The sequence below is a fragment of the Schistocerca cancellata genome, chromosome 2 (assembly GCF_023864275.1).
Source record: "Schistocerca cancellata isolate TAMUIC-IGC-003103 chromosome 2, iqSchCanc2.1, whole genome shotgun sequence".
Classification (NCBI taxonomy): Eukaryota; Metazoa; Arthropoda; class Insecta; order Orthoptera; family Acrididae; genus Schistocerca; species Schistocerca cancellata.
Genome location: NC_064627.1, coordinates 28247491 through 28261892, shown reverse-complemented (window position 1 = coordinate 28261892; position 14402 = coordinate 28247491). Strand labels below are relative to the sequence as shown.

The window sequence follows — 14402 nt, the reverse complement described above, 5'->3', positions numbered from 1 at the left end:
ATATAGATCAAATGCTGAAAGCAGGTGTCAGCAGTAAAATCAGCATTAGGCCTTCTGACTTCGTTTGACGTCCCGTTCCTAATTCATTACACGCGGAAACATTTCTATACTCTTTCTTGCATTCACAGCGCCAGAGTTGCACCTGATGGCCAAAATTGGAACTAATTTTTTCGGGGTAAATCGGTTCCGTATTAGCGCATTGTCATATCTACCAAGTATCGCTCCCAATCAATAATTACAGCCCATAGTGGACCTCTGTGAGTAGCTACCCTTTAATTATAACCATTCGGTATGTTGTTTTCCATATCGACTAAGAGAACGTGCACCTCTGCAAAAAACGAGTGCGTTAAAAACTGTCCGCCGCGGTGTGTAGGAATCTTCCATTTTCTTTTGCCATTTATTGGTTTTATGTATATTGGAAGCAATCACGCAAGTTGTTTATACATATTAAATAGTGTGGGCGATAAAGGACACCCTTGCCTACCTTCTTATACGATCCTTTCCAGGCCGGTCATTGTGGCCGAGCGGTCCTAGCCCCTTCAGTCCAGAACCGCGCTGCTGCTACGGTCGCAGGTTCGAATCCTGCCTCGGGCATGGATGTGTGTGATGTCCTTAGGTTGGTTAGGTTTAAGTCGTTCTACGTTCTAGGGAACTGATGACCTGAGATGTTAAGTCCCATAGTGCTCAGAGCCATTTGAACCATTTTTTGATTATTTCGAAGACTGAACTACTGCTTGAGATGACGCGTATCTCCATATTGTTATCAGCATACGGACTGTGAACTGATGTTATTAAATGCTGAGGGATCCCATACTTTCCTAAAATTTTCCACAACTTTGATCTGACCATCCAGTCGAAGGGTGTTTCATAATCCACAAAACATATTATATTCTCCATGTCTTTCCACTGTCTGGTTTTAGACAAAATTCAATACATACATGATCATCCCAGTACACAACCATTCTGCTGTTTAACCAGAAAAGTGTGAGTTGTGTTTTCCAAAATTTGTCTTAGAGCAGTTGGAAGGAGGTGTTCAAATGATATTGAAACGTCCCTTTTGAAAAATTGTACACGACTGTGCTTAAACTGACACACAATATTTTTAGCGCAACGCAATATGACTATCTGACTATCAAAGATCCCTGCAAAAGAATGGCCCTGACTAACATTAAACTATACCTTTCACAATAACTTACCTCACAAAAATCTTCATTACTCGAACTACTGCAATACAGCGAGTGCCACTACTGCCAGCTAAATAAAAGATTCAAACTACGGAAGGCACTAACTACTGATAGGCAGAGTTAGCAAATGAAATATTTTCATAGAGAACAAACAATGTATTTACCTTAATAATCATAATATATATAGCAGTTCATGACAAATTACAAAACTCCGCCATCTCTCTCCCCACACCCACCACTGCTGGCGGCTGACCTCCAACTGCCGCTGCCCAACACTACAATGGCAGACAACAATGCAAACTAGCCACAGGCTGCACACAGCACAGCCAGTGATTTTCATACAGAGCGCTACGTAACGTTGCCAATAAGAAAATATAAACAGCCAACTTACAATATGTTGGGAAATACTTAATATTCCATGAGTTGCAGCGCCGTTTCTCGGTCGTTGTAGAAACATATGGCTTACCCGTAGTATTTTAGTGAAGAGTCAGACGTGTTCAGAGCGTGCGGCGACCCACCTGAACCTGCAGAAGATGGCGAGCGCCACCAGCAGGGCCGCCAGCGAGACGCTGAAGCCGACGATCTCGAGGGCGCGCGTGCGCTCCGCGATTTCCAGCTTCACCTGCGGACACGCGCAAGCGTAGAAGGTGAGTCACTACTTCTGCCGCTCCAGTGTGTGTGTGTGTGTGTGTGTGTGTTTTACGGGTCTTCGGCGCTGCCAGGAAACTGTTGTGATTTACACGTAGACCTGAGGATTAGCGACTAATCTACCTGCTTTGTCCTATTGTAACTCATCCCTCCAGCATTCCATCGTACCTACCGCAGAGCTTTTACTGGGTGCTGACTTTAACACTTTCGGACTCAAAAACTTAAAATTAATTTTTCTAAAATTTTCTAGTTTTTATTAGATTATTAGACACACATTGAGACAGAACAACGTGAAAAAAAGTGTTACATGCATCAATTGAACAAATATCGGGCGTTTTCAAATGCAGCCGCTGCATACGACATTCGTTACTTTTGGCAGTAAAGTGACACGCAGGCCCTGCATGGAGTCAGGCGCAGGGCCAGCTGGCAGAGATCACACTTCCACTTGCTTCCCTGAGGTTCTTCTTTGTGCTACAGCGCACACTCTGCCTTCAGGTGCTATGTTTTGGCAAACGTTTTGCTTCCAATGTATGTTTCGCAACTGCAACAACAGTTACACATCTTTTTGCTAATGCTCTCTCTCTCTAAAGTAATGCAAGACAACGCTGACTTTTATGTTCGAAATTCTAGACTACTGTTTTCAGCTAACACATCATCTCCACTTTCACTGTTCTTCTCAGTCTGAGTCGGCATCAGAAGAAATACGTTCCGAAAGGTGCACCACAGCTTGCTCTACCTGTATTCTCTGAGAATGAAACTGGAAATGTAACAACCTGTTTCCCTTAGAACTGCAGTGGTTTCAAAGTCGCGAGACGCAGAGTACAAATCTGAACAGGACAGTTTATTGTACCTAATCCATGCGCAAAACGTGCCTTATAGAGACAAAGTCAGTCAAAGTTTCAAAACGAAGACAATCGTGGACCGTATAAAGAAACAGCTCCTACGTTTGCTCATTTAACTGCTAAGATGAGAAATACATGGAGTAGTTCAAGCAGTAGTCGCTACAGAGTAGCGATTACATATGTAGCTACTGTGGATATGCCACAAAACGAGGAAATCCTAGGTGGCTTCAAGCGGAACCACACGGTCTGAAAGGGCGAAGGTGCCTTCACACCTGTGCTCCTTGCCCCTAGTACCTGTGCGCGTACGTTCGCCTCACACGTTTGCCTACAGTGCATGTAGCACTGTAGGTGCACGACTCTTCCTCAACATGTGCGCGTGCGTGATTCTCTTCAGACGTAAATACTGTTTGTTTCACTACTAGAGGTGCAATCGAAATGAGCGAGTAGAGGTCTGTGAGATAAAAGCAGATAATTCTGTTAGGCATGGGTCCAGAAAGGATTGACTTACCCGATATGACATACGCACAAGTGCAGTCATTCCACTGTTACAAAGCTGTGGCATGATGTTTCATGAGTAATGTACATGTGGTACATGAATAATCGTGTATCGGATCATTTTCGTGTGGCTGTTCGCGAATACATAGCTCATGAATACCGGACATTTGCCACGCCGGACATTTGCCACGCCGGACATTTGTCACACTTGCCCCTTCGCCAGGTAGCGATCCCCAAGGTAAGGAACGCCCTTCCTCGTACTTCTTCTGTCCGCCTTTAAACCGCCGTCTCCACATCTTACTCGATACAACCAGTACGTAAGGGACCTTCTTCTTCGACATCTTGGCCAAATACAGAGCTTCTTTTCCGAAATCGAAATATTTATAACTTCTGAGAAACGAAAGCAATACCGACGATTATGTCAATATGTGATTAATTCTGCCAAGTATAAATACAGCTCCCTCTGTCTGTACGGTAGCTTCCTTTCACGCTTACTGATTGCGATAGAAACAGTCTATCGCCATGGGAGCAACAAGAAAGGAACATGTAACGAGAATTCGAATGTACGCTAATCATTTCTTTTTGGTCACTGCATTTTTGCCTACTTTAATTACTACATATGCATATCCAAAAGACAATAATGAAAGAATAAATGGGTATGTGAATGTCTGAAAAGAACAACGATATACTCCATATTAGTTTACTCTCTAAAAACATTAGTTAATAACGTGTGGTGGGACAATGTTCAAAACATAAGTGAAAACACGTTCACTAAATAGAGATAAGAACATCTATGACTGACACGTCATTTAAAGTCGACGTACAATTTTAAAATGTTAGAAATAAAAAAAAGAAGTAATACAAAATGCTACGCTTGTAACGTACGTTGTTGTTGTACATTGTTTAGCTCTGGTATTTACAAGGTTACAGAGGAAGCATCGTAGGTTTTGGAGGGAAAAACAGTAATTGTACTACAACAGAAACAAGAAGCACAATTTAAGGAAAAGTAATGTAATGTGTGTTCAAGCTCAAATCGACATTGAAGCAGATACTTCCTGTAACTTAGTATGGGCAGAGGTTATATTCGACAACCGGAATAAATTAATAACTAAGTCCTTTTACCGACCCCCTGTCTCAGATGAAACTGTTGCTGAACAGTTCAAAGAAAACTTGAGTCTCATCACAAATAGGTACCCTACTCACACAATTATAGTTGCCAATGACTTCAATCTACCTTCCGTATCTTGACAAAAATACATTTTCATACCCTATTGCAAATAGAAAACAACTTCCGTAATTGTTCTAAATGCTTTTTTAAAATTATTTTTAACAATTATTTGACGAGGCCATTCAAATTGTAAATGGTTACGAAAACACACTGGACCTCTTAGCCACAAATAATCCTGAGCATCACAACGGATACAGGGATTAGTGAACATGCAGTCGTAGTCAGGCTCACTCGCGTAACAAAGAAATTCACCAAAACTAAACGCGAAATATATCTATTTATAAAAGCAATTAAAAAGTCTGTTGACGTCTTTCAAAGAGATAGTCTCCAATCCTTCCAAACTATGTAAATGAAGTCCATTTGTGGCTTACGCTCAAAGAAATAGTATCGACAGCACTCGAGATATTCAAACCAAATAAATGAATAAGAGACGGAACTGATCACTCATGGTACACAAAACACGACAGAAAGCTGCTGCAGGAGCACCGCAAAAGGCACGCATAATTTAGAAGAACGCAAAATCTCCAAGATTAGTGAAGTTTTAATGAGGCTCGAAATTTGGTGCGGATTTCAAAGCGAGTTTCATTTAATAGTTTGCATAAAAAAACTCGCTCTAGAAATGTAGAGGAAAATCTAAACAGATTCTGGTCCCATGTTAAATAAACCAGCGGAAAGGCTCAGTAAGTACCTTTACTGCGCGACAGCGAAGGTAATGTTACTGATGACAGTACCACTAAAGTGGAGTTACTAAATGCATTTTCCGAAATTCCTTCACCAAAGAAGACGAAGTAAATATTACAGAATTAGAAATCAGAACAGCTGAAAACATTAGAAGTAGGTATCCCTGGTATTACAAAGCAACTCAAATTGCACTATCAAATAACTAATGTTGCAGAGGTGCCTGAACTGCCAGTGACAGAGGAAATGATCAAATATCTTTTCAAAAAGTCTCTAATGTATAAGAAATGTAGGTCTAATACATTTGTTTCTGATGTTCTTTAGTAACAATTAATTTTCAGTAGTAAGCTCCTTGCTTTTACTGGCCTGTTTAAAGATAATCAACAATTTAGTAAGAAATTTTAATTTTAAAAGGGCTATATCTAAATGTGCCACAGTAGATTTACATGCACTATAAATTTTTGCAGCTAAATAAAAAGTATTTTAGTTGCCAAATTTGTCAACCTTAGGATCAGATCAGTTTTGGGATGTCAATTTTAGGTGCAATTCAAAGGTTCAGTTCCCATTTTCTTTTACAAAAGCGTATACTATCAGTTTAACAAACCATATTTTAGGTGATACTTGCGACTCTGAAGCTTCAGAAAATTATTTTCGAACTCACAGTTATTTAATAGTATGGACATAATATTGGAAGGTAGAAAAATGTTATCTTAACGTGACAACAATAGGGATACTTTTGTGAGTGTTGAAACACTTTTCAATTTTTACATTAAAGGCTGATACCCATCTCACTTTGCACAGGCTTTGGACCGTCAAAATGATAAATGACCATTTACAATTCTGGCGTGTAAAAATCAACCTAAACACGCTGAACAAATGTACACTCTATTTACAATTACAACTTAATACTAGCTCCGATAATGCTGCTTCAATGTTTTAATAATTTTATCTCATTAATATGCGAGGACTCAGTGGCCTTCATAGTTCGTTAATACATTATTTTAACGTATTTTAGTCCAGTTTCTGAATATGGGCAATAGCTTTCAAGCAAGGCCTAATGTTCTCACTCTCTTCATAATTCTTTACGATTCTCTCTATCCTGTCGCCCAGCTTCAAGTACTTCTTCTTCTTACCTTCAAGATCCATTTCCAATTTCATGTAAATGCAGCTTGTGAGCTCTGCTACCTTTTTCAAGCACTCCTCCAAATAGTTGATTCTAGGGTGAGGGTTTCCAAGATGGCCGCCGAGTAAGTGACGCCAGAAATCATTTCCAGAAAGTTAAGTGATTTAGACAGGAATATAATTTAGTTTAACGCTGACAACAAATTAAATACATGCATTAGTGTATCATTTAGTCTTGCCGTTAAAGGTTTGACTTTTCTTTGCATATTTTTTCAGAAAACACGAAAAGATCGTAACTTCGCGAAGTCGCGCTTAGGCTTAAATTTTGTAAACGTGTTTGTTTCTTGTTTCACGGTAATTTAACTAATTTCTCGGTAACAAATAAGTAAACTACCGTAAATAGTGTATAACTTTATTGTTTTAAAACAGATTTCAGAAAAACAGCGTAACTCTATATCAGAAACTTGCTTATATACATTTGTTTATAGGCCTAATTCTCGTAACGTTTTTGGAGGATCAAAGTTAAAGTATCTCGTTTAATTGTCCATTTTTTCATTCCATCGAGTGAAATATAAAATAAATAGCGTATACCTTCATTGTTTTAATACAGATCTCAGAAAAACAGCGGAATTTTAAACCAGAAACTTGCTTATATACATTTGTGAATAGGCTTAATTCTTGTAACGTCTTTTTTGATTTTCGGTAATTTAATTGATTTATTCTGGCTAACGTATTATTTTTGCCATGAGTGAGAAGTGCCTGACTTGCCGTAGAATTGTTAGTTCCGGGATTTGGTGTGATGGATGCAGTAGTTTTTTTCACTGGGGGGACTGCAGTGGCGTGGGTGTCGGGAAAGTGGATCAGGCTCATCAGTGGTTATGTAGGATTTGCAGCAGAGATAGGAAGATAGTGGAACAGGAGGGGAAAATTGCTGCCCTTCAGGCTGAGCTAGATCAGGCTAGGGAAGATCTGGACAGGTTAAGGAGGGAGAAGGGCAAAGAGAGGTGGGAAGTGGCAACAGGTAGTAGAAGGAACAGGCCTAGAACTAAATCTGACAGTTTTGTGGTGAATGTCAAAAATAAGTTTGACCTGTTGCTTCAGTTAGAAACTGATGAGCCTCAAGCAGAGGTAGGTGTAGACATGACACAACAAACTTTCAATTAGGAAATTGAAAAAGAATGTAGGAAAGCCATCGAAAAGGAAGAAAGTTTTGTTGTTAGGTAGTTCTCATGCCAGAGGTGTAGGCCAACTTCTGCAGGAGGAATTAGGACCAGAATACCAGGTCACAAATTTTTTCAAACCAAGTGCTAGTCTGGATCAGGTGACAGAGGATTTAGGTTCACTCTGTAAAGGATTTACCAGGGAAGACACCGTGGTTATTGTGGGAGGGCCAGGGAACAGCATCGACAGAGATCCTGGGTACAGTGTAGAGTGTGACCTGGCAAAGATTGCGTCGGCATCGAGACACACCAATGTTGAATTTGTATCTGTCCTGAGACGCCATGACCGGCCCCATTTGAACTCTTCTGTTGGGAGAGTTAATTTGGAGTTGGAACGGCTGCTTGGGTCGGGTGTGGGGGCTCATATTGGTGTGGTTCCTGTTGACTCTCTCAGTAGGTGGGACTATACCAGGCATGGCCTACATCTCAACAGGAAAGGGAAGGGGAAACTGGCTGGGGTAATAGCAGGAAATTTAAGGGGGGGAGGCACTGCCATGAATGGTAAAATACCAGTGGTTACAGGTGTTGGAGCAGCACCTTTTTTAGGATAGGTAAGACAGAAAGATGTCAAGTTCTACGAGAGGTCAGGATTGAAACAAATCTTCAGTTTAGGAAAGAAATTAAACAGCACAATTCTAGCACATTGGATCACCAATCACAGCTGTCAATTATAAATTTTCACCAATCACCAGAAATTTTATCTCCGCCAAGTTGTATCTCAGTCCTAGGTAATTGCATTGATGAATTAAAGTCACCCAACCCAGTTGACATAATCTGCCTCTCTGAACACCATGTGACCACTGGTATAGCAACTAGTCCTAAGCACAATGAGAAACTCAGACAGGAGAGTACTGCAATTGTTAGAATAAGGAAAGGTTCTCATGAAAGTATGATTAAAAATAATGTAAGTATATTTCATCAAAATATCGGGAGTTTAAGGAATAAAATAGATGAGCTTCTGGTTTGTTTAGAAGATTTAGAAGCTGAGGATGAAATAGATATACTATGCCTGTCTGAGCATCACATTGTTACTGATATGGATAAGGTAAATGTAAGTGGATATAAGCTCTCTGCACATGTAATGAGAGAAAATATGGAGAAAGGAGGAGTTGCCATATATGTCAAAAGTTATCATTGTGCAAAAAGTATAGAAACAAAAAAGTTTTGTGTAGAGAAACATATAGAAGCATGTGCCTGTGAGCTTAAATTAAATAAAGGCACATTTATAATTGTAACTGTATATAGGTCCCCATCAGGAAATTTTCATCTATTTCTGAAAAATTTGGACTCCTTGTTGTGCTATCTGTCAGACAGGGGGAAGCAAATTATTATTTGTGGGGACTTCAATGTAGATTCTATGAAAGAGGGTAATAGGAAAAATGACCTCGAAGTATTACTCGGTTCTTTCAATTTGACACCCGTTATTGATTTTCCTACTCGGGTGGTAAAGGATAGCAGCTCACTGATAGATAACTTCTTTATAGACCAAGATAAGTTTAACCAGATAAATGCTCAGCCTGTTGAGAATGGTCTTTCTGATCATGGTGCACAGCTAGTTACAATATATGACATAGCTCCATTCAGCAATACTAAACAGTCCTCCAAATAGTACGTTCAGTCAACGATTTAACAATTGCAAATTTCAGGGAAAGCCTACAGCAGTTAGACTGGGATGAGGTGTACCGTGAACCTGATGCCAATTTAAAATATAATTTATTTCATGACATTTTTGTAAATGCATTTGAAAACTGCTTCCCCAAGAAAATAGTTAAATATACCCGTAAGAAACCTTGTAACAAACCATGGCTTACTAAGGGTATAAAAATATCTTGTAACCGGAAAAGGGAAATGTATCTGACAGCAAGAAAGAGTAGTGACCCAGAAACTACCAAACATTATAAAAACTACTGTGTTATATTAAGAAAAGTTATTAAAAAATCCAGAAGTATGTGTATCATGTCTGAAATCAGCAACTCTGATAATAAAATTAAAACAATTTGGAATATTATTAAAAGAGAAACAGGTCAACCAAGAACACAGGAAGACAGTATTACCATCAAATTGAATGAAAACTTTACGAACAAAAAGTCAGAAGTTGAAAATATTTTTAATAATCATTTTCTAAATGTTGTGGATATAGTAGGATCCAGGTGTTCATTAGAAGATGCTAGGCTGTTAATGGAAGAGGCCATACCTATGCAATTTGATACAATTGAAATCTCACCCACTTCTCCCCCTGAAATTAGGAAAATAATAAATTTGCTTAAAAGCAAAAACTCACATGGAATTGATGGTATTTCCAGCAAAATACTAAAAGCTTGTTCTCAACAGATAAGTAAGATTCTCAGCCACCTGTGTAATAGCTCTCTGGAACAGGGCATTTTCCCTGATAGACTGAAATATGCTATTGTTATACCTTTGCATAAAAAGGGGGATAGATCTGATGTCAACAATTACCGTCCAATCACCCTTCTAACAGCTTTATCCAAAGTTTTTGAGAAAGTAATGTATTCAAGAGTAGCTTCACATATCTGTAACAATGAAGTACTAACAAAATGTCAGTTTGGTTTCCAGAAAGGTTTATCGACAGAAAATGCCATATATGCTTTCACCAATCAAATTTTGAATGATCTGAATAACCGAACACCACCCATTGGGATTTTTTGTGACCTCTCAAAGGCTTTTGATTGTGTAAATCATGAAATTCTGCTAGACAAGCTCAAGTATTGTGGCATGAGTGGGACAGTGCACAAATGGTTTAATTCGTACCTAACTGGAAGAGTGCAGAAAGTTGAAATAAGTAGTCCTCATAATATGCAAAGATCAGCACATTCCTCAAACTGGGGAACTATCAAGAATGGGGTTCCACAAGGGTCAGTCTTGGGTCCTTTGTTGTTCTTAATATATATTAATGACTTGCCATTCTATATTCATGAAGAGGCAAAGTTAGTTCTCTTTGCTGATGATACAAGTATAGTAATCACACCTGACAAACAAGAATTAACTGATGAAATTGTCAATACTGTCTTTCAGAAAATTACTAAGTGGTTCCTTGTAAACGGACTCTCACTGAATTTTGATAAGACACAGTACATACAGTTCCGTACAGTGAATGGTATGACGCCATTAATAAATATAGACCTTAATCAGAAGCATATAGCTAAGGTAGAATATTCCAAATTTTTAGGTATGTCCATTGATGAGAGATTAAATTGGAAGAAACACATTGATGATCTGCTGAAACGTTTGAGTTCAGCTACTTATGCAATAAGGGTCATTGCAAATTTTGGTGATAAACATCTTAGTAAATTAGCTTACTACGCCTATTTTCACTCGTTGCTTTCATATGGCATCATATTTTGGGGTAATTCATCACTGAGGAATAAAGTATTTATTGCACAAAAGTGTGTAATCAGAATAATAGCTGGAGTCCACCCAAGATCATCCTGCAGACATTTATTTAAGGATCTAGGGATATTCACAGTAGCTTCTCAGTATATATACTCTCTTATGAAATTTGTTATTAACAACCAAACCCAATTCAAAAGTAATAGCAGTGTGCATAACTACAATACTAGGAGAAAGGATGATCTTCACTATTCAAGATTAAATCTAACTTTGGCATAGAAAGGGGTGAATTATACTGGCACTAAAGTCTTTGGTCACTTACCAAATAATATCAAAAGTCTGACAGATAACCAACAAGTATTTAAGAAGAAATTGAAAGAGTTTCTGAATGACAACTCCTTCTACTCCATAGAGGAATTTTTAGATATAAATTTAAAAAAAATATTAAAAAAAAAACAAAAAAATATAAAAAAAATAAATAAAATTAAAAAACACAAAAAATGAAAGAGTTGTTATATTAACTTAAGTGTGTTGTTAAATTAACTTAATTATGTCATGTATTGGAAAATTTGACTCGTTCCACATCATTACGAAATATCGTATTCATGATCCATGGAACTAGTATTAATCTAATCTAATCTAATCTAATCTAATCTAATCTACTATTTCTTTTGTTGTGCCACCCTTCTAGAACATTCGTCGTTCGGTGCCTTTTTCCGTAAGAGTCCCACATTTCTGTTGCGATATCCTTATTCTCTAGCCAGTTATCCACAAAGCAGTCAAAAAATTGAACCTTCCGTTATGAGGAACTTTTGCATGAATCTCCATCCCTCCGGTTTTACAAATGCCAGCGCTGCACACATGCTGACGTGAAGTCAGCATGTGCCCTTGTTCGTAATAACTTCCATACCGATGGTCACGTGAGGACTTTCGAAAGCAAACGGGGCGGTCGGGTGAGGAGTAGGAGGGGGGGCGAGGGGAGACAAGGGACCCAACACTTCGGAGCAGGTAAAATCGTGGCAAATGTCCGGCGTGGCAACTGTCCACACAACGTAGCTCATATCTTTGACAACGAGTTTTTCCGTCACAGGTTGCCTTATCATGGCGTTCCAGCCCCCCGCCCCCTTCCCCCCCCCTCTCCGGCCTTCCGAGGTGGCCAAGCGGTTCTAGGCGCTACAGTCTGGAACCGCGCGACCGCTACGGTCGTAGGTTCGAACCCTGCCTCGGGCATGGATATGTGTGATGTCCTTAGGTTAGTTAGGTTTAAGTAGTTCTAAGGGGACTGATGACCTTAGAAGTTAAGTCCCATAGTGCCCAGATCCATTTGAACCCTCCCTTCCCCCCCCCCCCCTCACCCCCGACTTAAACCCGCTGAATTTTTTTTATCTTGCCATATATTACAGCTCTATTGATAGTTTCGATTAACTTCAGCAATACGTTGTAGATCAGTGGATTGGGAACACACCTGAGATTTTTGAACGTGTTCGGGCGTGGATGAGGTAACGTGTTGAAGCCTTCACACGAACGGTGGTCACGTGGAACATTTGTTTCATGTGTTTGCCCTGAAGTGGGTATCTGTAGTTTCGATCATCGAGTTCTCTCTGATATAAGATGATCATCCACTCAGTCGTAACACGCCACTTTAGGGATGGGAAGAACCGATACCGGTATTTTAGTTTTGAATAACCGGTATTTCTGTATTTGTTCTCGAGTATAACAAATGTGTTTTTTTCCTAATAACCGAGTTAAAAAGTAAATAACGATTAAATTTGGATAAAAATTAATTTGTGACCGACAGATTGCAGTGGCGGGAAGAAATATCGTCGGCATGCAGCCAACCATGCGTCACCAAGCACTGCACGTATCTACAAAATAGGCATTACGGCGGGCACGTGGCGCTCCGTAGTTTTTCGGAGTATAGCCACAGCAGTGCTCAATTTTTTCGTTTTTAAATAAACCTTTTCTAAAATGGGGCATTTTTTTTCGTAAAATATGCATTGGTTTCGAATATCGCGATATAATAGAAAATGGGGAAAGCAATCATTGCTACTTTAATAACAAATCCGAAAGAAACGAGCAACAAGCGCGTTGTATAGGAATTGGTACAGCATTGCTGAGACAGTAGTGTGCTTGTAGCCGTGTGTTGTGGCTTAAGATACGCGTGTACTTTTAGTGCGAAATCCTTGCCCCGACCTGTTCTGTACAGTGGATTCTCAGTGTCGTCATCGGAAATCCGTTGTATTGCTGAATTGTACCAACCCTAGTCTGAAAATAATCTTACGAAGTGACGTAGCAATGAAGTACAACGCTTAATTTCCTTTAAATAAGGAAAGATTTATCTGTCACCATGAAATACGAAAAGGGAAAGGAAATTGCGTTAATAGTAATGCATTACATTCTTAACAACATTTCATTCACAGTATGTAATAAAAATAGAAAATAGCTGATCTGCCGACGTTGTATGCTTGTTGCCCATGAAAATGGACATATTAACACGAAATACAGAGTTCTTCAAACCCAGTTTTCACCCCTTAGCAATAGAAGAACGCTGATTTTTTATTTATTTTATTTTTTGTCGTATTCAACCACTCACCACTTTTTCCAGAAAAGACTACGTTTTCTTTTATTTGTCTATGTAATTAAATATCTTCACTCTATGTATCTGGCCGGCCGCTGTGGGTGAGCGGTTCTAGGCGCTTCAGTCCGCAACTGCGCTGCTGCTACGGTCGCAAGTTGGAATCCTGCCTCGGGCATGCATGTGTGTGATGTCCTTAGGTTACTTAGGTTTAAGTAGTCTAAGTCTAAGGGACTGATGACCGCAGATGTTAGGTTCCATAGCGCTTAGAGCCATTTGAACCTTCTATGTGTCTTGAAGCAGGGAGAGATTAAATTTTACGATCTTCGTTCGATTTCTAATTTTATTAGAGGAAATAACTGGAATAAAACGCCGAGAATCGGTTATTTCAGGAGCTGGTTATTTAAGCATTTTTGTCAGGTACCCATCTATTTCCTAACCTACGTTTCCCATGATTGTTCGCTTCTTTCATTGCCCTCTACTTACCACTCCAGTTGTGCCCATAATAGACAAACATCTTGGAGCAGAACGCACGCTATGGCAGTGAGCAAGATAGGTGGAAATTTATCTACAAGATGTCAGCTATGCCAGCAGCTGCTGCCACCACAGCCGTAATTATGATGAGATAAAGACGGAATCGTTGAAAGAAGAAAAAGTACTGCGATAATGAATATCTTTCGCTTAATGCGTTTGTGAGCGTGGTCACTGTAGTAAAGATGGCAAATAGTATTCTGTTTTTCGAAGTTGCAGTATATCCTGTTGGGCCACTAACAACGAAGGAAAATATTGAACATACAGACGCCACTGGCAACAAGATTAGCACTGACACTTTAAATTGTAGTGACACAAGTTTCAGTGGAAGGTGCATCGATTCGTATGACGATGCATAAACATGTCCAGACTTTGGTGAAATCCCTGGAAAACAACATCAAGCAACGTGATGGCTGTTAAAGGTTTCATTTTCCTGGAAAACAAAATAGTAGGTTGACGCTTATTACCAATAATCGAAGAATATATGTTTATGTTCCAACACATAACACTCTAGAGGTATACTGGAAGTCT

General features: G+C 39.3%; 1 protein-coding gene across 1 annotated transcript in view; it reads right to left on the bottom strand.

Moving 5' to 3' along the window:
* LOC126150401 (PDF receptor-like) overlaps positions 1-14402 on the bottom strand; it is a 452937-nt gene that overhangs the window by 164407 nt on the left and 274128 nt on the right. Inside the window, exon 5 of the mRNA XM_049915875.1 lies at positions 1703-1806. Within this exon, the coding sequence (XP_049771832.1) occupies positions 1703-1806 (104 nt within the window). The remainder of the gene's footprint in view (positions 1-1702; positions 1807-14402) is intronic.